We start from the raw sequence: 24,205 nt of genomic DNA, 5'->3' as shown, positions 1-24,205 counted from the left end.
GATGTCCCTTTGGGTAAATAAAGTCTTGAGTACATCATTCAAATGCGGTTCTTGAAGATTGGTGTAAACATATACAGTCGCCCCTCGCTACATCACTCCCTCATTTATCGCATTTTTTTTCTACAAAGTAATTAATAAATGGTCCCTGTTTCATGGTTGAACACGGCCAATTATTAGTAAAAAAAATGTACATTTCAGCTAATTTTATTTATTCTTGTCTTAAATTAAGTATTTTAAAGCATAAAACTAACTACTAAATGAACTAAAATACAAATACAAGGCAGAAGAAGCATTCTAATAGTGAACGTAGTGTTCTACATTGGCCACTTGGTGTCAGGGTTTGGTGAGACAAGGGCCAGACACAGCATTTATTGCAAGTTTATATTATCCCATCAATTATCTCACAATAATAATATATCTCACCATAATAACAATATAATAATAACACGGGCTACTGTTCGGGGCCATAACCCACGACAAACTAAAACTCAACTCTGAACCTCTGACGTCACTTTCGGTCCTCTACATATCTATCCGCACGCCACTAAGGTCTGCTAGGGAACACATTTACTGTGACACACACGAATAGTAGTTTTATTTACGTCTTAAATGGCTTATTTACTCTCATGATGTCTATTATATTGGGTAATACAACCGTCAAGCCATTTAAAGCCCCCATTACAGTACATTGATGAGACAATAGCTACCGCAAGACAAAAAAACAAGGAACTGCTAACGTGTGAGTCTGTCATCTTATTTGTTTCTGATGAGTCTTATTTTCTCTGGTTAGACGTCCTACATTGGATAATACAAATGGAAAGGCGACTTATGGGTGTTATCTCATGTATTCATGGCTTTAGTAATGTTAAAAGTCGAATTTAGAAGGTCATAAAACAGGTTTTCTATGCCATAACTACGAAAATATTCCAGTTATAAATTTTGAATCTTATTTCGCTGAAATTCAGTTATTGCTGTCTGGTCTGGAACCAATGAACGCGATAAACGAAGGACAACTGTACTGTATTTCCTCATATACGACTATTCGCCTTCATTTGTGCCAATCTTCACTAAAGACGAGCAAAAACCGCTAACCGTCCTCTGAGCATATGAAAAACTAACATCTAGCCTAACACCTCCACCACAGTTCAGTTGAATTTTTTGCCTCGGCTACCCACTGTTTACATCAACACCGGCGCCACTACGATACAGAGTTTCATAACGACGCTACAGATACACAGTACGCATACCTACTCATACTGTATGACGTCTGCTGCCCTGACCTTTGCATGCACGAAGGCTGAGCAGCAGCAGCCAGGAAACATGGCGCCGGTGCAGGAATGCATCGATGAGACATGACGGGACAGTGTGTCAGTTTTTAGGGGCGACTCCCCAACACATTTGCGTGCGAGACAACCGTGTGTGTGAAGTCTTTCAGACCACAAAGTCTGCCTTCATGGGGGAAGCAGGATCTGCTGTTACATTATTCATGGTGGAACTCAGAGAGATGATAGGAGACTTGCAGTCAAGTGGTACAAGCGAGCAAGCCGCATGGGATGTCGGGGAGGGAAGTTACAAAGTGACGAGGGTTGGAAGTCACACACCCCCACGTTCTACTTTGTCTAGCACAGCAAATATTTCCCTTTTGCTGTTGTCTTTTTTCAAATAACAGACAAAACATTAAAACCGCAGCCAATGTAAAAACATCTACCGGATATTTAGATACTGTAAGTAAACACTAGCGTCACCTTTAGTGCCCTCAAAGTGGAACCGTATGAAATATATTTAAATAAGTGGAAAAATGAGACGGGGGAGGGTGGAAACACAGCATTGAAAACGTTGCCTTTGAGATAAGAGTAGAGGAGAAGTGAAATTCAAACAACTCCTGTAAAAAAAGAAAACACACACAAAAAGCGATGAGCAGTTTCTAAGGGAGACTGCAACATTTCATGTTATTCCAACATGTTATTTTTGCAGTTTGGATAGCCGCAGTCGGGCGAAGGGAGTACAAACCTCAGTCAACACCGAACCCTTTTGCACGTTGATTTACTATTTTTCCTCAGTGGATTTTTGTTTTCGTGACCGCAGAAGCATGTCTTCTGGATGTCAGATTAAACATCTCTCACTGTTTGCTTTGCCGCAGTGGTTAGAACAAGATCTCAATTTAAAAGCAGGAATGCTGGGAGGCATCAGACTCGGGACTTCCCGTTTTTAAATCTGTGGGTTTGCATTTTCTGTGCATTCATGCCAGACGCACATATTCCTACAATTATTAGACTACTACTTTTACTACAATAGCACTACTATTGCATATGCATTCATGCATTGCTCACTAAAAATTAGGGATGTGTTTTTTTAAAGCTAAATATATATCGCATAACGTAAATTTCACAGAACGTGAAGAATTTATGCAAAGTTTTTGCTTCGTATTACGTAAGAAATTCCATATAACGTAAAGCATCTTTTTTTTTCCCAATCAACTTTATGAATGCCTTACAAATTACACTACCAGTGCATCAAACCATGGGCATTGAAAAATAACAGTTGGATAACGCAAACACATAAAATAAATCACACAGAAATCGAGATTAAAGAAATAAAAACGTAACAGAAAAGTGATAAATGAATTAAAAAAAAGATAATAATAATAATAATAATAATTAAAGTAAGTTATACCAGGGGACATTAGCGATGAAAATTAAATTGAATTAAGGATATTGAAGTGGGAGCACAGATTTATAGTCTTCATAGCTTTCTTGTTATTAGCAGAGATTATTGATTTGAAGTAAAGCTTCAGTTCATTCATGAAAACATGAAAAAGGGGTTTCACTTTGGCAAATTTAAAGTCAAGTTCAGTGCAAGTTCAGACTAACAGAGTACTGTACACTTGGAGACGCCTTTCAGTTTTATTCATTAACAGTAATCTTATTTATTACCTTATTTTATATTGGAATGTTACTCTACTATGTTTATGCTAACGTTTTCTTATATTTTCCCACCATATTTGGTGGACTTTGAATATTTCGAAGGGCCAAAGGGGTGAGTTTGGGAAGATCTTGGAACGGATTAGGCTATTTACATGTATTTTACGCTTCGTATAACGTAAAAACCCTATAACATAAACGTTCTCGGAACGGAATTTTTACGTTGTAGGGGCGTCTACTGTATATTTATTTTAATTAAATAGATTTAAATGAATTTCTGATGAGAGTCTCATCTTTCTTTTGGTAGGTTCCATGTTCATATACCCAAAAAACACAATATTGTTGTGCCTTGGAAAATCAGTCAAAATTGTCTAAAATGGCCGGTACTGAAGGGGTTGTCCTTTGAAAAATGGGCCGGGATTGAACGAGTTCAAAGAAAGCCAAAAAAGGACCATATAGAATTTGAAGAAAATTCCATTTTGAATTAAGAACAGCAGGTTCTCAGTTGAAATAAATTCATTCCAAGCAGCCCTAACAAAATCACAACAAGATAAACAGACTTTTTTTTTTTTTAAGCTATTGTGAAGCGCTTTGCGCCTCAATATACACATCTGACGACACGACAAGAGAAAGAGTGGGATGTGTGGGAGCCAAAAGTATGAGTGGACTGGGTTACAACAGAGAACAGTGTGTTCAAGGGCCACTGAATCACAAGGCTGACTCTCATTTCCAAGTATTTGAAAGTGGGGCTGTAGAAACATACTACACACACACACACACACACACACACACACACACACACACGTGTACACATAAAGAGACCACATCGTCTTCTGAGGTACAATTTCACTCAACCTAATTACAGTGGGCTGCCGCATTTCTCATTTGGGTTGCCAAAAACTCTCGACTTGCGCACATTCTCATTTACCGCTTACAGGTCATGACACAAACACACACACACACATTTATATCTGGATACAGGAAAAACACTGCATTTTATATGCACGTCTTAAGATTTTGTATTTGTACATGTGTATGTAATATTTAGGGCCGTAGTAATTTTTTGGTGAATTTTAAAATAATTTCTTAATGAACATTTATCCAGCTGAGTCGTCATTTATATGTGTTTCTCATTGTTTTATGCAAGTAAAAGTATAATTATTCTAATTATTCTAAAATTGTTTTGGGTTAATCGAGTCTACGGATTAATTGGATTTACTTTTTTTCTTTGATGAAAATAACTGTTCGTTTTTCATGTGGTTTTTGAACGGCACTTAAGAACGGATTAATTACAAAAACCGAGGTATCACGATATATGAAAGTGAATTTTTTTGTTAATATGGTGGAATCTCGGTTAGCATCCTCCCCGGTTAGCGTGTTTTTTCGGTTAATGTTGAAAATTCTCTATTGTTAGCATACAAAATGGCACGCGTCCTGTGTTATTAACACTCCGTGTGAGTCCAACTTAACTTGTTTTTTATTATCACAAAATGTCCTTCCTTGTTAGCATCCTATTAGCTATCAAAACAAAATGGCAACCGGAACCGGAAGTTAAGTCGACCGTATATGATGTCATCAGTGGTTGACTCTCAAAACATGTTTTTATAGTTTTACAATGATAGTTTGACATGTATAAAACAACTGTAAATGCATATAAATGACGAATAAAAGGGATAAATGAACATATAAGTTACTTTTGCCTTCACTGAAGACGTGACTGTTCCCAAAGACACAATGTGGCAGCGAGATCAACCACCACCACCTTCCTGTTTTCAGTCACGTCAAGAATCACGTCTTCCATGAAGGTAAAAGTGATAAATATATACAATTTATATGCATTCTGAATTGTTTTCTGCATGTAAAACCATAACTGTAAAGCTAAAAACTGGTTTTGTGTTAACATTTTTGGCATTCTGAAAATTTGATTTGGGTATTTTGCAGGAGAAATCTTGAAGTCTTGGTGGTTCAGTGCCGCTGGTTTCACTCTTATCCATTTCCTTTCAACCTTCCTCCTCGACTCCACCCCCTTCACACACTTCTTGACCCACATTGAACTCTGCAGTCCTTCCTTCTGCATCTCCTAAAAATGGCAGTTGTTCCTGCTCCCGCGCCCACCCCCTTCCTCTGTTTTTTTTTTTTTTTTTTTACACACTCCTGCTAATTTGCATTCACTGTACAACACACGCTTGTCTTCACTTTCTTAGAGAATCCTCCAAAGTGAAGAAAACTAGGCCATTAGGCTGCAGCACGGCTTCTCTTGTGCTTCAAGCTCCCCTTTCCTACCCCTGCCTCCCCCCTTTTTTTCTACCAGGGTTCTCCATCTTTGTCACCTTCTTTCCTGCTGCGTTTTCACATTTTCTCAAAGTTGCTCAAGGTAACCCTCAGTTATTTCCCCCCGTTTTTGGTGATGCCTTTATCACATGACTTGCTCCCGTTCTGTCTTGCTGTTCTTGTTGCCTGGGGTACCACAGTTCACTACGTCTAATTTGTCTCCTTTCTACTTTTCTCTGTTTCCTCTCCTCTCATCCATAATCTATGCATACACACACACACACACACACACACACACACACACACACACACACACACACACACACACACACTCACATTCCAAGCTGTCTTTCCCCCTCTTCAGTTTTCATTTAGCCTTTGGCTAAAAGGGTGGCATTTGTATTTATTTTGCATAGCATAGCAAAAGGGACACAAAGGTTGTTGTTTTTTTTTAATTATTATTCCCAATCCAAGTTCACAAATAAAAAAAAAAAAACAGGGGGAAAATCTGATGTTAAACTTTAAAACTCAAGAAAAACTCATTTATATCCACAAAAGATTTTGGTATACAGTCGTCCCTCGCCACTTCACGCTTTGAATTTCGCAGCTTCACTCGATAACGATTTTTCACAAATATATTAATCGTCAAAAATGCACATTTAAGCATATTTGATGGGGGTTTTTTTGCCTAAATTAAGCATTTTCAAACATAAAAATGCCTAATGAATGAAAACGCAAATATAAGGCATTCAGAAGATGCATTCAAGTTGTGATGATATGTACTGTAGTATTCTACACTGGTCACTAGATGTCAGTAATGTTACTGTAATATTCAGTGAGACACACAAGCGCCAGAGTTGAGCACCGGAACAGCAGGTTTTATCGCAGGGTTGAATGATCTCACAACAGACCCAATAATCCCTAACATGGGCTACTGTTGTAACCCACGCCAGGCTAAAACCCAACTCTGAACCCCCAACGTCACTTCCTGTCCATGTCAGTAAAACACATTTACAGTAGCACATATGAGTGCTAGTCTTATTTATGTCTTATTTTGTCTTGTTATGTCCACTGTATTGGGTAATACGAGGGTAAAGGTGACTATAGGGTTGTTATATCATGTCTCGAGTGCTCCAATAACATTAAAAAAACGTATTTAGAAGGTCAAAGTAAATAGGTTTTCTATGCCCTGACTACTATGGATGTCCCAGTCTCATCCTCAGGATCGGGATCGGCTGCCGATCCGCTGTATTTTGAATATCGGACACAATCGGCTTCCGAGATCGTAACTCTGGGCCACACTCCAACACGGTAGGTGCGGTAATGCGCCTCAAAGCTGGTTGCCACTCGACTGCCGCCACCTGCAAGAAGAAAACGCAACAACACCATGCAGACATGTCTGCGATGTACCGTGGTGAAGTTAGTTTCACACTGGACGTTGGATATTTGGCTCCGTAGCTACAGCAGTAGTTCCCCCTCACTGTGCCTGGACTGCTGTGTCATGGTGCGGGGAGCTCACATGAGAAGTGCCGCTGTAATCGCTGGTTGTTTATACTAGGGACCATCAATAAATTACTATTGCTTTGAAGAGAGTTTTTTTTTTTTTAAAGTCATATATTCTAAATCACACCACAAATTGATCTAGAACCATGTTAAATTATTAGTCCAATCCTAAAAGTGTTTTAGGCGCCCATTTTTTCCAATTTTATCTTTTATTGGATGGACGTTTATTGGCTCTTTTACTGGATTCGGGACCTACTCACAGAGGTGGTTGGTCACAATATTGTTGGTCAGTAAGTAAGTAAATTCAGCAATTGTTGCATTATTTTTTAAGATCTATTCTCATAACCAGTTTATGGGAAAAAAAAAATAGACTATAAAAAAAATAACAATACATTGTAACAGAAGCCATAAGATGTGGCTCGGGACATGCCTCCTGAGTACCAACATATTTGATTTACAAATAAGGACTCCTACTTCCTGGAAATTCACTTATCACGGTCAGGTCTGCAACCAATTAACCACGATAAACGAGGGATTACCGTACAGTCTGTTTTTATACCTTCCTTACTATGGCAGAATCTGAGTCTATTGATTATTCACTGAGTGCTACTACTCCTCCCCGTCCCTATGTGTCCCTTCGCACCCCCTTCGATGTTCTTGCCCGGTCCCTCCAGGCTAATCTGCCAGCGTAGCAGATGCATGTGCTCATTAACCTGGTGCCACCTTCTAAGAGCCTCATTAGACTCACTTGGACAAGAGCTCATGGCAAGGATAGCGATGACAGATGCACACGTACAAAAATGCAAGTGTTTTTCAAAGCGCATTCACAAATAATGGGGGGTAGAGTGGATAGGAGACATGATCTGTATTCTTGTGTTTAAGGACATTGTTTTCGCTTGAGGACAGGCGCAGGGAACCTATGGCTCGGGAGCCAGGTGTGGCTCTTTCGAAGACTGTGTCTGACTCTCAGACATTTTTTAACATGATAATATGTATTTATTTTCATTTTTTGCTGACATTTTAAAGTAAAACATTACATAAATCACAAAGTTAAAAATAATTTTACATAACTTTAAATTTCGTATGCATTTTAATCCACCCATCCATCCATTTTCTACCGCAACGCGGGTGGCCAGAGCCAATGCCAGCTGTCCTTCCAATATTTTCAGGGTCAGCCACCAAAACTTGATTATTACTGGACCATACGCTAGCCTACCCGGGTCATTGAGGTCAAGAAATAAACTTTAATCAAATAGTCGGTGAGCTAATTTTACAGAGCAAACCCTTTTGACGAAGAAGATGGCAAAAAGAAAGAACGAAACGGAGCACGGTGCAAAACCATTTAGCACCAGAAGTTACAATACTTCTTACCATTAATGCATTCACTATTGGTTAGCTTCAGTATAACAACGTTACTAAAAAGAATAAATTCAGAGACTTATTATATACTAAAATTGTTGGTCTTGCCTAAAAATGCACACATTTACTTCAATGTTAAAAAAATATTATATGGCTCTCAGGGAAATACATTTTAAAATATGTGGCTTTCATGGTTCCAGACCCCTGCTTTCGGAGTATAACAGCTGGTCCTACCCCACCACCTCACTGCGTTTGTGTCCCTATGTCTGACTTTGTACTATTTACGATATAAAGTCCAACCTCCGTTTTCAAATGCCCCAGTTTTTGTTCCAGTTTCCATACAATATTGTGCATAACATACTCGTCCGGTCACGGTTTCTTGTACTCACGCATTCAAAGACAAAGGCCTGGGTGTGCTTGTCTCACATAGCATCGTCACCCATCATCATCAAACAGATTGCAGTATTTTCACAGGTTAGCGGTTGTGTGTAAGAACTGTGTGTGTGTAAATATAAGGGTACGTACAGTATTTTACTTGCCAGGTTTTGTGAGAGAAACAAGCGACTAGCTCTCTGAAAACAAGTCCAAAATAACAGGGAACGTGGGAATTGACAAGAGACTTTCCAAAAAAAAAAACAAGCCCGACGTCGCTTATAATAAGCTCACCTGGCAACACTGATGTGTGCGTGAGTCTATATTAATTGGATTTGCATGACTTCCTATGGGAAAAAATTGCTTCAGTTTTCATATGTTTCGGTTTTTGTGGGCTCTTTTGGAACAAATTAATAACAAAAACCAATGTACCACCGTATTGTCAATCAAATATCCCCAACTTGTCTTTGCACAAAGAGCAAAATTGATGGTTGACATCTTCACACCCGCCGCATGCTTTTCACACATCCCTTGTTTTACACCCGTCTTTTCTGCTTCAAGAGATCGAGTCACACACGAATGACAGAAATAAATCATCCAGGTTTCTCTGTAGTCCCCTAAAAACGACAGCTGTCGCTCACATTGCCTCTCATATTCACACCCTACACCATATGAAACAGCCCCAACACCGCTGCAGTGTCTCAGTAACGGGCAGTGTGGACTAAATGAGCTCATTCATAAAATGCTGAGCAGCTCCTTTAGTTTGGTGCCCGGCCCCAATGTAAACAAACCTAAAGGAGCAGTGTACTTGGATCGGAGACAGTGACTAACTGCCGTTCCAGGGTAAATTGTATTTGTACAGTAAGTCATATTGTGCAGTTTCAAACTGCCTACTCTGGGTGTTTATTGAAGACAGCACCTGAAAACAACTTTCAAGCTCCCAGTAGCTTCAATATGAAGGGAAAATCATACACCGCCAGGCAAGACCATCGCAATGGTTTCTTTGAAGGTTTTACATTTTTGAAATGCGGTTGTTGCCCATTAATCTCACAATATCCTATCATCGCATTTTTAATGGCTTTCTTGGTTTAAGTATGATTATTAGTATGTGGCTGCATTCCAGAAAACAGCATGTTGGATATTTCCAGCATCCACCAAGGACGAGTGCGGCACTGCTGCGTGTGTGGCAACGTGTGAACTCTTCCAGATACAGTGGATCTCCGCACGTTTGTGATTCAGCATTTGAGACCTTGCAGATTTGCTGATTTTCGGTCCAACAATTTTATTATGTGCCACTTTTTTTCCCCCTCATTCTTCATAAGTTGTTCATTTGTAAATATGTGATAAAAGGTGAAATGTACAGCATACATGCACCAGCCCACATTTTTAGGTCTTTATGTTTCACTGAAGGGTTGAGATGTTGCACTTTATTCGGTGCAACCGAATAAAGTTATTAACACTGACACTGCTTAATAAAGCCATCTGGTCATCGATCGTCTTACATTATCATTCATTAGTGCTGAGTACCTACAGTATACATTTTATACTTTAAAATGTATTTAAGTGTGAAACCCAAACTTAAAACAAACTTCAGTCATGTTTCAAAAATTAGACACACATAAAAATCTCTAATTACTTGTGTTTTTTTCGCCATTTGCTGCTAAAATCTGGAAAGGAACCCCCGTGAATAACAGGGATCTACTCTCCCCCCACTTTGCCAAGATGCAGTAATCTGACGATCACAACATAGTAAAAGTCTACCATAATTTCCGGTGTATAAACCGCTTTTTTCTTAAACTTTGAACCGTGCGGCTTATACCTGTACATCGGTGCAGCTAATTTATGACCATGTTCTAATTTCGTGACATCTCCTATACTTCAGAAATATTACTAATCGTTTAATTACGGTCCCGCTCGCGAGCCAGTGAGGAAGCGGTAGCTCTTTCTTTGACAGAAGCCAAAGGGAGCTCACGACGAGCTTGCCAAGACAGCTCGATTGTTTTGTTTTCCACCCATTCGTTTTCTATGCTGCTTAACCTGCTCGAGGTTGAAAGGAGATGGGAGTCTATACCAGCTGACTCCCGGCAAGAGGCGGACTACACCTTGGACTGGTCGCCTGTCAATCACAGGGCATATACAGTATAGAGACAGACAGACCATTCACTCAACCAGTCAGTGATTGGGAATTGAACCCACGTTGACTGCACAAGTCGGCAGAATGAACCGCCACACTACTATTGGCTTATTGATCATCATTATTATTATTAAGCTAAGCATTCAACAAATGGTTGTTATTTACATGTGTGTCTGCAGGTCAAAATTATCAGTAGAAAAATCAAGCTGGACGCATTCCTCAATAAAACTGTAGTACAAACTGGTAAACGTTTTTGACACTCTACCTAGTAATCGATTGCCGATGAACTTGTCTTACCTCTCATATTCCAGGTTGTCATGGTCACAGCGAGCATCTTTGTGTTTCTCCCAGTCTTTCCCGTGACGGCATGTCGTCAACGACACAATGTCCTTCCCGTTGTGGATGTGATGGAGTGCGTTTCGGGTATCCGAGCCGATGCCTGTCAGATAACGCTTCCCTTTGAACATCAGCAGGTACTTCCTCCGTGGCGGGGTAGAGTTCCTCACCAGCCAGCCTCGCTCTCCACCCTTCTGCGGATGCTCCTTTGAGAAAAGCGGGATGGAGATGTCAAAGCCTGGCCTGAAATGTTCTGTGTTGAGGCTAGCTTTGGCTAAGACGGCCTGGCCTATGTTGAAACCTAGGTCCTCTGTGTAGTTGGGCCATGTGCCAGAGTAAAGATTGAAGATCAAGTGATTACGCCCATCATTCCACAGCGGGTAACCCCGAATACGGTCATCCACATTGGGAACAAACTGTCCTGACAGCTGGTCCCGGTCCAGGGTGTCTATCCCGAGCACAAACAAACATGCTTCACGTGGATCTGACGTGTAGTACCGCGACTCAGCTATAGAAGTCAAGATCTTCTTGTAGCTTTCGGATACATGTTCATTTTTCTCAGATGGATATATATACACCCTGAACCCGTCCCTTCCTCTACGCCGGCACCGAGTAAAGTCAAAGCAGGTCTCCATACGGCAGTGACTGTCCTTATAAATAACAGACCATGCTTGTTGACGCTGCCGGGACGACTCTGACGTCCCGGGGTCTGTCTGGAGCTCATCCAGGTGGGCATAGCATGGCAAGAAGGCCCGGTCGGTCCAGTTGGGCCAGAGTCGCACTACCTCACCCTGCTGGCCTGCCAACAGCCGGAGCAGACGTGCGGGTAGCTGGACTCCTCTACCGCAGTAAAAGAGAACCAGCCAGCAGAACGTACACAAGCCCAGCAGAACATATTTCTTGCGCGCCTGCATGGGGGCCTGTCGCAATTTTTTTTATTTTCTCTGTTCAGTCGCTCACTTGTCCTCGTTTTTCCCCCCTCTCCTTTGCCCCTCAGCTCTGATGCCTCACAGGGGCACCGGCCGGATTAGTGACTCCTAACAAGGAGCTTCTAATGGAGGGCAATGTGTTAACAAGGACATCACCGCCTCCTCCAAGTGTGGCCCAGTCCCGTTTGCCATTTAGGACGACGCAGTCTGAGTTACTGACTCCCCTCTATCAGTCTCTGGATGTCTTTCCCCATTTGCTGTCCACTCTCAGATGCCAGGATTCGCCAGTCTCAGCAGTGGTATGCGCTGCTTCTGCTGATGCTCTGTGCATTTCTTCCGCGGCGCAGCCTGCTCGAGAGGAATGAAGGCAGATTTGTTCGCTCTCTCGGGCCAAGCTCGTTGCTTCATGGTGCCTGGCGCAACTGCTGGTCGGCAGGCCCCTCCTAGAGAGAAGCAAACAAACAAGAATACAGATCAGTACACAGCAAGTTTCCATTCCTCAACCCAACTCAACCTACTCTGGCAGTAGCCATTAAAGTCACTTAAGAAAAGCATATACTGTTGATCCTGGGAGGGAAATTAAGGAAAGAACTAGGGAATATCGTGTAACTCATTACATATAACGACACTGTGTAATCAGAAACTCGATGGAGCCTTGTCACTCTCCATATAAAATGCATTCCAAGAGTTGCCAAATCAACTGGTGATGCTACATTACATCCATTCTATTAGTAGTCTGAGGAAAGCCACTTCCAGGAAAGGCACAAAAATACCAACAAAGAAGCAAAACAAAAGGTGTGAGTGAGCGAGTGAAGCAGTATTAAGTCTTACTGTTAACATGTTATAGAAAATCTCCATCCTGGGTGGAATTTTTCCAAAAAGTTGGTCAAAAGTGTGCCGAGACCAAATCAACAACTAATCTATTGAAATATATCATAATGCATGCACACTCTTTCATTTCATGCTTTCATTTCTCATGAGTATTTTTTAACCATTGCGTTTGGAATATCAGGATATCATTTGGTCGACTATAAGTGACATCTTGTGGCAGAAAGTGTGAGCTGCACATATAATAGTAGCTCGGAAATTTCACCAGAGTGAATCATCAAAGGCGGTGTCCATGCCGTACGATGCAATCTATAAACTAAAGAGGCTTTGAGCGTTTGTTTCTATGGCGCGGTTCCGACTTGGGCTCATTTGGTTGAAGTTTGTAGAGTGGGTTGGTCAGAATGCGAGCCCTGGTCTGCAACCGATTCTAACCCGGCTTCCTGTGCGCTTTAAAACACGATCTACGCTGACTCTTTTGCTCATCATGTCAAGACAGAAATTCTCCCCCAAACGTAGGGGTAAACGTAGCAGAAGTGAATATCGCACGGTTCCGAGTGAGTTTTGGAGCTCCGGGTTCTGGACCACCTAAATATCAAATTTTTTGCCGGTCCTGATGCATCTGCAAATTTAGGTGAGTTTTCATGCATGTTTAGTTCCCCAAACAGGTGATCCTAGATTAAGCTGTGTTGGAGCGGGGGGGGGAGTAGATGCTAAACAGCTTAAATCAAAAATTGGGACAGAAGAAGGAAAAATTGCTCTGAAACGTCCTTCAACCTGGATAGATCAAGAGAAAGATTTTTCTGTTGCTTTTTAACGGTTTTTCTTCGAGCCACCTCTTCTTTACTATACATGTACAGTACATTTTTGTGTGAGTGTTTGGGGGGAGGGGAATTCACAGTAGAGGGTAGTGTTCCTCCTGCCAGTAGCCACACAAAGGCAGCTTTCAGACCTCACCTGCCTGCATCCTCTACCTCTCATTCACATTCCTCCGTACTACAGCCAAGATGACGTGGATAAATCGGTTAATATGAATGAAGCAGCTTTTGCCAGTGAATTACTGCTCCTTTATACAACAGTTCAATCCGTGTGTGTATTTGGGGAGAAGCACTGTAAATGATCTTGCCAGTTATAATACGACATGAAGGCATTTTCATCCAAAATGATTTCATGTGAAAACCATGGCTTTCCGTAAAGACTATTTGAAACTGAAGTTTTCAATGTCATACCTAAAGCTGGAATTAATATTTCCAGTGAAATGGTAGTAAATGAAATGATTATTCCTTAAGGCACTTCCTCCAGTTAAAACAGCAAATATCTGCTGAAATGTCTAAATGTTACACTTGTATTTATTTACAATGCATGTATCCCATGCATGGGGTCATAGATGACCACAATGTTTCCCATCAGGTATCCTCCTATTGCTGACGGTACTCAATACTCTATAGACTATGTACAGTAGATATGTAAAAAATGCCATAAGTGCATCCAAATTCAAGAAAAATATAAATACTGCTATTATCTAAGAATTGAACGTGATCTAACGACAAGTATGACCTGCATTCTGTGCACAAAAATGTTGCATTGAATGCAAACTATTGAACATTACACCACAGAAACATAATGCGATGAATGAACACTGTCATTACAGGAAGAGCCACTAGATGGCAGCAGGTACTGTAGTAGGTTTTGCTTTTACTAGTCTTAAAATTATACGTACAAACATGGACACTTTGAAAGGCGTATATTTATTCGGGTGTCCCAATCCGATTTTGATATCGGGGCGATACCGGCAAAAAGAAACAAACAAACATTGGATTATATCGGCCTGAATCTCAAATCTCTGATATTGGCACTCCGATACAAGCAATCGATTCCAGATTCCATCCTCGTACGTCTATCCAGCAGTGACGGGATAGAGCCCATGTGATCACAACAATAGTGTTTGCGAGCGTGCTAACAAAGGAGCAGGAGTGATGTCAGCAGTGTGGCAGTAAAAAAAATGTTGCAGCCGAGTGCAAAACTTGCCAAGTTTGCCGTGGTGGCGCAGAACTGGGGAAGCTTAACATGATCAACTTCATTGCACATATGAAGCACACGGGAAACTTCCACGGGACGGCAAAAGGTCTTTAGCTATCACAGAAAAGAGCAAGCTCGTCGGTCAGGAGGTTTAAATGCTTGACTGAACACCTCGAACCTAGACCAGTGCTCATGAGCGAGCGAGTGTGATGTATTTTTATTTTATATTAATGTTTTTGTCATGTTATTGGATAAATATTGATTCTGACCTGCTCCAGATGATGTTGTAGTGTAGAGACGATGTATTTGAAAACAAAGGGTTAACTGGGTTTCTTGTTTTGGTAATGGTATTCATCCCCAATTGTGTTTTTGTATATTGCTGGTGGTTTGTATAATTGTGACGTGATAGTGGTGATATCAAAAGGTGGATTAGGCCCAGGTTCCAAACACACCGCCCGCCACTGCACATATGCGTTTACCTATAAAACAATATTTTCTGCTCTTTACAAACTCAGCTATGCCAATTTCTGATATTTTTGTCAGCTGCTGTCGTTCCATATTTGTTGCCGCAAACAAGTCAAACAAAAATATAGTGTTTCGCTCCTTTCAATTATATTTTTTTCCACCAGCAAGCAAAAATAGACACCTGGGAAGCCATGACATAGCACTTGTCCATAACTCTGTCCATCTCTTAGGCAAGGCATTGATTTTTCCTTCATTTATTTTTCATGCTTTACGTCCTTCTGCCACTTACGAATAAAATTAGACAATAACCTGATTCTGTTTACAAGAACATTTTGAGATGACATTAAAATATATGTATGTAAACATGCAGTGGTGACAAAGACCAAATACCTGACCCTGTCCGCTTACTTGGAGCTGTAAATTAGCAAGAAGGCTGTGCACTTATGGATGCCCACAAGTACATGGCAGAGGTCCACGGGTCATGGATCAATCATGAGCCATTATGGAGGTGACAAGCACTGAAGGAAAAGCCACAAGGCTCAATAAATTGTGAGGCGTGAAGGTAGAAAAAGAGGGTTCAAGGTGAGGTGAGCGTATGATAGGAGTTGTGCCATTTGTCACACTAATTCCAACATGTCAGTCGCAGTATGCATATTTCATACATTTATGCATTCCTGAAGGACATTCTAATGGATTGCTCCTTGCATTCATGTGACATGGATGAAGACTAAAACTATGGAGTCCATGATGAGTACTTGACGTGCGGCAGGTTGGATCCAATCTTTTTTTACCTCTCCCTTCAGGGTTTCCCTGTAACTGCAAATTGGAATTGTGCAGTCCCACGTGATTGTTTTGTGGTCATAAAAGTTTCTAATCATAAAAAATTAAACAGAATGAAAGACAAGGGGGGGGGGGAAATTGGAAAGTTGTGTCAGGATGGGCATCGGTCGTAAAACAAAGAGTCACTTTGTGTAAACCTGCTTCAGTAACTAACAACGCATTCATTCTTGTCCATGTAGACGAGGATTGTTTTGTGAATTTTTGTGCATAAAATGCTCCAAAAACATAAAAAAACCCCCAAAGCATTACATCAAGGGTGCCCAAAGTGCAGCCCGGGCGTCTTTTGCAGCTCGTGACTGTTATTTCATGGGTCCACGAAACATTCTAAAAATATCATTGAACAAGAAAACTAAACAAACAAAAAAAAACAATAACCACAAAAATGGAAAAATCAGCAATCATTTTATAAGAATAAAGTTAAAATGTTAAGAGAAAAAAGTCATAATTTTACGAGAATAATGTCATCCAAACAGAATTGGAAAAACAGCTGTAGCTTTACAAGAATAAAGTCAAAAATATTAAGAGAAAAAAGTTCTATTCAAATGAGAAAAAAAAGTTAAAATTTTATTTACAAACTCGTAACATTTTGAGGGAAAATTATTCGTTTATAAAATGTTATTTTTTTAAAAGTTGTAATATGAGAAACAAAATAAATATGTAATTTTTTATAAAATTAAGTTGGGGAAAAGTTTTGATATTATGGTAATAATGTCAAAATATTATGTGAATAATAATTATCTAAAAAGAAAGTCCGAAAATAAAATTGGAAAATAAAGAAAGGAAAAAATGGCAGGAAAAAAAAAGCAAAGACTGAACTTCATACTAATAAAACACTTTTTCACCTAATATCACAAAGCTTATATGCAGTTTTTTCTTGGGGAGATATATATATATATATATATATATATATATATATACAGTATATAAACTTCGTGCTGGTCTGCAAAATATCAAAGTGGCCCTTGCATCTTCTCATTTTTCAGTATGTGGTCCTTGTTGGAAAAGGTTTGGACATCCCTGCCTTAGATAGTCCATCTGAGTGACGGAAGCCGACAATCGTGTGAATACGCCTAAAAATAGCATGGCTCATGCCATTGTTAAACAGCAACAGGCATTTAGGTGACTTTTTGCAACCATACTGTATTTAAACACACATCTGGCATTGTGTTTTTACTGGCTGAGAGCTTCCGATGTATTAGTTCAGCGAAGTGAGGTGTACTGAGGAAAAACACAACTCTTGCGGCGAGGTGAACAACCGGGCCGAGCTAAAATTAAATGCGATGATTAAAGGCCCCAGACATGTGACAGTGTGACAGGGAACCAGAGGGGAACTGGACTGAGACGAGTAATTGCTGAGATGCCCAAATATGGCTTCTAAGTAAACACCGCATACAGTATATCGTAAGTTAGATTACAAGTCTTATGCAGAAACGTAGTTGCTCATCATTCTGTACGTGTTTTATGATCAAAGAAACCAACCACACACACACAAAATAAAGATGATTAAAGGATTCCCTGGCCAGAATCTGTCTATAGTGTCCCAACTCTAAAACTACGATCTGTTCTTCACATAGACTGAGTCACCCATGGATTGAATGCTTTGTTTGGCCACTTGATTCCACAGAATGACATAGTTTGTGAGGCGCACTGTTTGGCCGTACACAAAGAGAGAGACGGTGTACAAAAACAAAGACATTTTTGGCAAAACCAAGTTTCCACTGTACAGTAATCCCTGGTTTATCACGGTTAATTGGTTCCAGACCCGACCGTGATAAGTGAATTTACGCGGAGTAGGATTCCTTCTTTATAAATGGAATATTTTCAAAGTTATAGGCATAAAAAACCTGTTTATGATTTTCTAAATGCGGGCAGCATGGCTCAGGTGGTAGAATGGTCGTCTCCCAACCTGAAGTTTGCGGGTTCCATCCTCCGTCCTCCAGTGATCGTGTCGAAGTAAAAAAAAAACGTGATAGAGAAAAGCTGTGAAATTCGAACCACGATGTGGCGAGGGTCGACTATACTGTGTTTTATTGTTCGTACCTACCGGTTGCCATCTCAGACCGGAGATGCTCTTTCCCCATCCACACGTTATGCAAAAAGCAGACAAGTTACAGATCAAAGAACGATAATTAAACACAGCCAAAGCCCAATTGCCTTTAACGGTAATTAATTGCTGGTTCTTTTTTCATTACAGAAGAAAATATGAATCAGTGGTTTGTCTGGAGTCCGTAGTTATCCTTAAGTCTTCCTCTGACATACACCATGGACGATTCTACACTTCAAACGTTGGTGTCAACAGTTATTGGGAAGGAACTTTTCTGTGGCAGCGTAAGTGTGCCTCAATTTGGTTTGGCAAACTTCGAGAGGCCTGACCTTTAGACACTAAGAGAAGGCAGGCCATCTCGCCCAGCAACTGTGACCTCTGAGCACAAATGCTTTCGTGGATGATCGGACAAAAATTCCTTGTAAAATATCTTGTCAAAGAGTTTTCCATTTTCACTTTTTCTGAAGGTGCAATGGCCAGGCATCTCCATCATTTTGTGCACCTGCTGCCTCTGAACAGTTACTGTACCGTGAAACTGCAACACAACCAGTCAGTCTCCCAGCCGTGCTCATCCTAATTACAAGCTGGGCTCGATTAATTGAATCTCAAACAATATGCTGCACTCCGGACGCCACGAGGGCTCATTAACAGAATGTACAAGATGAGCAGAAACAATCTTGAGGAGGTCTGCTGCACCTCAATGAAATTGTCAACGCTGCGCCTGATGAAAGAGAGCCAGAGCAACTGTTTAGCGGGTTGGATCACACAGGACCAGGTCGTAATTGTGACTGTTGTCTGGTTGTGCACTTGACGACAAACAGAAGCTTGAGGCAGAGTTCATCCTACATGCAACTCACATCATCTGTGCAGCTACAGCACACAGGCCTCCTTAAATCGACCTATGAACAAACCTTGAAGAATTATGATCTGACGCTGATAATAAGAGAATAAATAAACAGAAGATCAATAAGTCATTGACAAGACCGATTGATCATAAGGCTTTAATCTATTCAGTGGAATTGATTGTCTTGAGGCAATATTGCTCATCTTCCGGGAGCTGCTGTGATGTAGGGCCCTATGATTTCCACGGAATTGGCCGATACAAACGGAATCTATTGTTAAACGTGGAATCTTGTGAAAACTGACATAATGTGAAAGGAATGCTGTCATCGAGAGGAGAAGGAACGTTGGTGTGGGGAAGTATTTCCCCGGCAGACCGCTCAATTGTGGAAAATCTCATCACAAACACTAGCCGCCCCCCTCCGAAGTAAATATGTCAAAACTGCAACCTGAAACACCGGGAAAAGTCGGCGAAAAAACTTCAAAACTCCTCTCTTACGAAGCGTGAATGGGGTTAGCTTAGTTTAGCAGACCATGCTAATGCGGCTGTACTGTATGTGTGAGACTCAGGCTGTACGAGTGTGTTTACGCCGTGTTGTGTTTCCCTGCTTGTTAATGCAGAAAAGTGTTTTACGATGCCCGTTGACGTTGTGAAAGTTCTGGGTGAAATAAGAACGAGAGGCACGTTTATTCTTGCTCCCAGTTTGTCTTAACCGTCAACAGACATTCTCAACACACACGACACACTTCTGGTCTTCAAAATAAAACCACTTTTCTCAACATACTGTACTGCCTGATGGTGTAAACAAAATAAGGGTGTCATAAAAAATACTTTACATTAATAACGCAATTGCATTGGTGACTACAAGCACGAGCATTACAGTTTGTTGAGGATTTTGTGTGTGCAGAGGCTGACATCCTGTTAGAAAAGCCAAGATACATCCCTACATTCAGAAAATACTGGGCAAAACTGGCCAATGACGTATTACATCAATGTAAGTATTTTTGCATTTAATTCATGGGCATTTTATTCAGTAACCCCGCATGCACACACTATGCTGGTAAAAGTAGTGTCAAAGGTAAAAAACAGAACAGAATTCTAAAAAATGTACAGAACATCCATGTGTGGGCTCAAAGTGGCTTACCCGAGGACACAAGGAGGCAAGATTCGAACAGGGAACCCTCCAATTACTGAGCCCTGCCACCCTATTATAAATGACATGTAAAAAAAATGGTGGTTTCCAGCTTGACCTTAAAAACAAGAAGAATCAAGACCATATACTGTATGAGCCACGAGGGCTTAAACCTACTGTAGGACGCATGATTAGAAAGTGGTAGTCCTCTAAATTGGGGACCACTTTGACAAGATATGAGGTCCTTCTTCTCACTGGGGAAGGTGTGTTACAAAATATCATATGGACGTGAAATCCCATTAAGATGAGGGGCTGTCGTTTCCAAAGAGACATTTCATCAATCAGAGGGAATCTGCACCAGGCTGACTGTCGGGATCCACTTTCCCCCTGAGAGCCTTTCCACTGCACCCGAGATAATGACGACACTTTATTGCGGACCGTCTTTTTTTCATCAAAAACACAACAAGTGAGTTGGAATTAATTGCCAAATATAATTACGGCATTCTTGTTTGCTGCTTTGGGATTCAATGCAAGAGTAAGTGCCGAGTACAAAATCAGGTATTTTCTACTCTTCCTTTTAATACGTCTTTAGGATAGCGTTCAGAGTTGGACTAAAAGAAAAAACTGATACGATTCTTTGTATTCTTTTAATGACAAACTTTAACCTATGCTGTGCTCATGAAAGCATTACTGTACAGTTATTTGTGGTGGCCCGCCATGAATAAATTTAGACCGCCACAAAAGGAATTGGCACTACCTTTCATTACAATTTTTTTTTTTTAGATTTGGCGCAATCGCCCTTGCTCACAATCACATAGCTGTTATTTTTATTGCAAGCAATAACGACAAGCTTGACAACACAGCACAAATGGACAGACAGTCACCAAACAGAGCGTCTTACTTGAGGTACGAACCAAAAAAAATAAACAGCGCAACATCTAACAACAATGAACAACAATTTTATTTGGAACGGGTATTAAAAAGTGCCTGCAAGACAGGCTGGGCACCTCGTGGGATGCAGTGTTAGATGGACATTGATGAAACCAACACATGTCGATATGATAAGACAAGAATAAGATAAGAATTTATATACATTTCAAGAAAAAAAATGCACCTCAGCTTTGTGATATAGGTGCAAAAGCCATTATTATGTGAACCCTGGCCTTTAATCTTTTTCTTTCCATTTTTGCTGTTGTGTATTTTTTTTCTTCTTCAATAATCTTCAGAAATTTGACTCATGAGTTTATTCCCATAATAATATAACTTTATCCCCAACCTAATTTACCAAACATTACGACTTTATTTGGTTTTGTTTTTTTCCTTATAATATTACGACTTTAGACATTTTTTTTCCTTTAATATTTCAACTCTATGCTACAAAAATACATTGTTTTTCTTCATAATACTACCAGTTTATTGTGGTAAAACTTTTTTCTCTTAATATTCGGACTTTATTCTCGTAAAATTACAGCTACTTTTTACATTTCAGCTGCAAAATTTTCCAACCACTTCAACTTCTTTTTGTACATTTTCTTCTAGTAATTATGACTTTATTCCCGAGACATAACTTTTTCTGCGACCGAATTTTCTGAAAAAATTACAACTTCATTCATTGTTTTGTTTGTTTCTCATAATTATAAAACTTCTTTCTACTCAAATAATAATATTGTGATGCTATTCTTGTGAAATTAGGACTTTTTCTCGTTAGATTACAACTTTTCTTCTCTTCATATTTTGACTTACTTCTTATTTTTCTGTTTTTGCTGCTTTTTTTTGTTTGTTTGACCATCCATCCATTTTCTATGCCGCTTATCCTCATTAGGGTCGCGGGGGTATGCTGGAGCCGATCCCAGCTGACTTTGGACGAGAGGCGGGGTACACCCTGGACTGGTCGTCAGCCAATCAGTTATTTTATTTGTTTTTTAGTTATCTTGTTAAATTATATTCTTAGAATGTGCCATGGGCCAATAAAAAAAACAGCTATGTGCCGCAAATAGCCCCTGGTCTGCACTTTGGACACCCCTGGTCTAGCCTGTGTAGGTATACCTTGTTAAGTGTGATCTAGTACTAATATCTGGGAAGATAACATCCATGCAGGACTGTATACTTGTTCTGCTACCGCACACTGCTCTGCGTGCCACAATAAAGCTGAGATCAGGTGGGAGTAGCAGGTGGATGCACTAACCTGCACACACCAGTTCGATACTGCATGTCCACAAAACAAAAACTTCTCGTCTTCGCTGTGCTCACTTAGCAGCTCCACTGATACGATTCAGTTAAAAAGGCTTGTCCAGTGCAAGCACAAGCTACATGCTCCCATATACCCCACATCCAGTATGCACCTCTCCCATTTAGAGCATCTTGGACCACACGCATCTTCTCCCAGCTGCTCCACCACTTACATGCATGAACGAAAATAGCAATGTGTTGCACTTCAGTTTATATTTAAGTAGACATTGCCTATGACTGGCGCATTATAATAAGACTGTGCTAACAATTGTTTTGACAGGTGATAGCGCTGCTGGAACTGGCGAATGCACTGTGCAAATGCATGATTCCCATCACAGCTCAGCCTTATTAGACGTACGTTGTGCAACTCGGCGAATACAAGACGTAATGTACAATAAAAATCAACACTATGCAATAACAGCATCTACGGTAGATATCAACACACAGACAGGAGAAATCACACACGACACACGACTTCCTCCGAAGACACACAGCAGCCGCTCTTACCAGTTAGCGACCCTGGTCTAGTGGCTCATTTTCCTTTTCACGCCACGTCCGGACATTTGGCAACAAATTCAGCGTACAAACACAGTTCCCTTCGTCGGGATATGAATGGATATGCGCTTTAAATGATCCATTTTCCACATCCACTACAGTAGCCATGCAGGACACGCCCCCGGGCGCCTGTGATTGGTTCAGACACTCCTCGACGTCTTGGTTAGACCGTAAAGAAACACACACGCGCGCATGCACATCTGGATGCGACCCACATCTGGGGCACTTGCACCTAATTACGCAGAAGAAGCGAACCATTAGATAATGTAGTGTGACGTCTACATCTGTAACAGCATTACGTCAAGTGCAGAAACACTTAAATGCAACAAAGTGATGCACGAATAAATACATACATGTTTTTTTTTCCAAATATAACAATGCCCATTTTTGCTTGACACTGTGTGAACGGTACTTTAACAATATGTTTTGGATAGATTTGTAATTAGACTATCAGGTGTGAAATTCATTTTTACATTGAGGGTGCTTTAAATAAATCAACAAAATTTTAACAATTCAAAACGCTTGATTCGCTTATTATTATAATTATTATTATTATTATTACTACAACTATCATCACATCTATAAGAGTCTACTGCCCCCTTGTGTCTGTAAAGCGCCACTTACACTTGGTGACTTGTATTTTCTTCACCCTCCCCATTGCTTTCACATTGCCTTGTTTTGGATTATGCAGGCAGGGCAAACGAGACTAATCTGTGAGGATTAGTGACAGCTGCCACAACAGTCTCAATGGGCCACCCAAAGAAAGTGTTCTTAACAGATCTTAAATTAAGAAATATTATAACAGTGTTGAGTAGACTTATGTCGATTGAAAGGTGCTGAAGAGAAACCAAACACCATACTACTCAAGATGTTGCATAATTTCCTCAGGGACAGAAGGAAGCAGAATTAAATAGGAATTTTGGAGCCCTAGTTGAAATATTAAATGATAAATTTGATTATTAATGTAATCTATTACAATGCTTTCTTCTATCATTATATTACTTCTCTTATATTTTCCTTAGTTTTGTTTATTTTATGGATGGATGGATGGGATAAGTCACGTCGTCATCCTCATTATCCCAGCTGACTTCAGGGCAAGAGGGGGGGAACCTTTTGACTCGCGGGCCACGTGGGGTTAAAAAAAATTGGCGGAGGGGCCGTCTATATATAGGTGGCGTCAAACAGAACAACATACTCACGATGCAACAAAACCAACACACAACACATCCAAGGCAAGTTAACGCATCACATAAATCAACAACTAAGCACTAAACAATAACGTAACTTAAAACTGTTATTTCCAAATGCCCGCAAGGCATGCTAGGTAGTCCAGCTGCAACAACAATATTAACTATGAACAATAAAACACTGGATATCAAGAGTTTGTTAACTCCTTGTTTACTTACTCTGACGACCTAAATCAACATATT

The 24,205-nt window shown here is 40.4% G+C and overlaps 1 protein-coding gene across 1 annotated transcript in view; it reads right to left on the bottom strand.

The window, feature by feature from the left end:
• The window catches only part of ext1c (exostoses (multiple) 1c), an 87,765-nt gene extending 64,861 nt beyond the window's left edge, over positions 1-22,904 (bottom strand). The window contains exons 1-2 of the mRNA XM_054763029.1: positions 22,728-22,904; positions 10,858-12,268 (exon numbers count right to left, since the gene is read on the bottom strand). Coding sequence (XP_054619004.1) covers positions 10,858-11,810 — 953 coding nt within the window. The 5' untranslated portion in view covers positions 11,811-12,268; positions 22,728-22,904. The remainder of the gene's footprint in view (positions 1-10,857; positions 12,269-22,727) is intronic.
• Positions 22,905-24,205: the final 1,301 nt, after the last annotated feature.

The sequence above is a fragment of the Dunckerocampus dactyliophorus genome, chromosome 20, assembly GCF_027744805.1.
Source record: "Dunckerocampus dactyliophorus isolate RoL2022-P2 chromosome 20, RoL_Ddac_1.1, whole genome shotgun sequence".
Taxonomy (NCBI): Eukaryota; Metazoa; Chordata; class Actinopteri; order Syngnathiformes; family Syngnathidae; genus Dunckerocampus; species Dunckerocampus dactyliophorus.
This window is presented reverse-complemented; position numbering and strand designations above follow the sequence as displayed.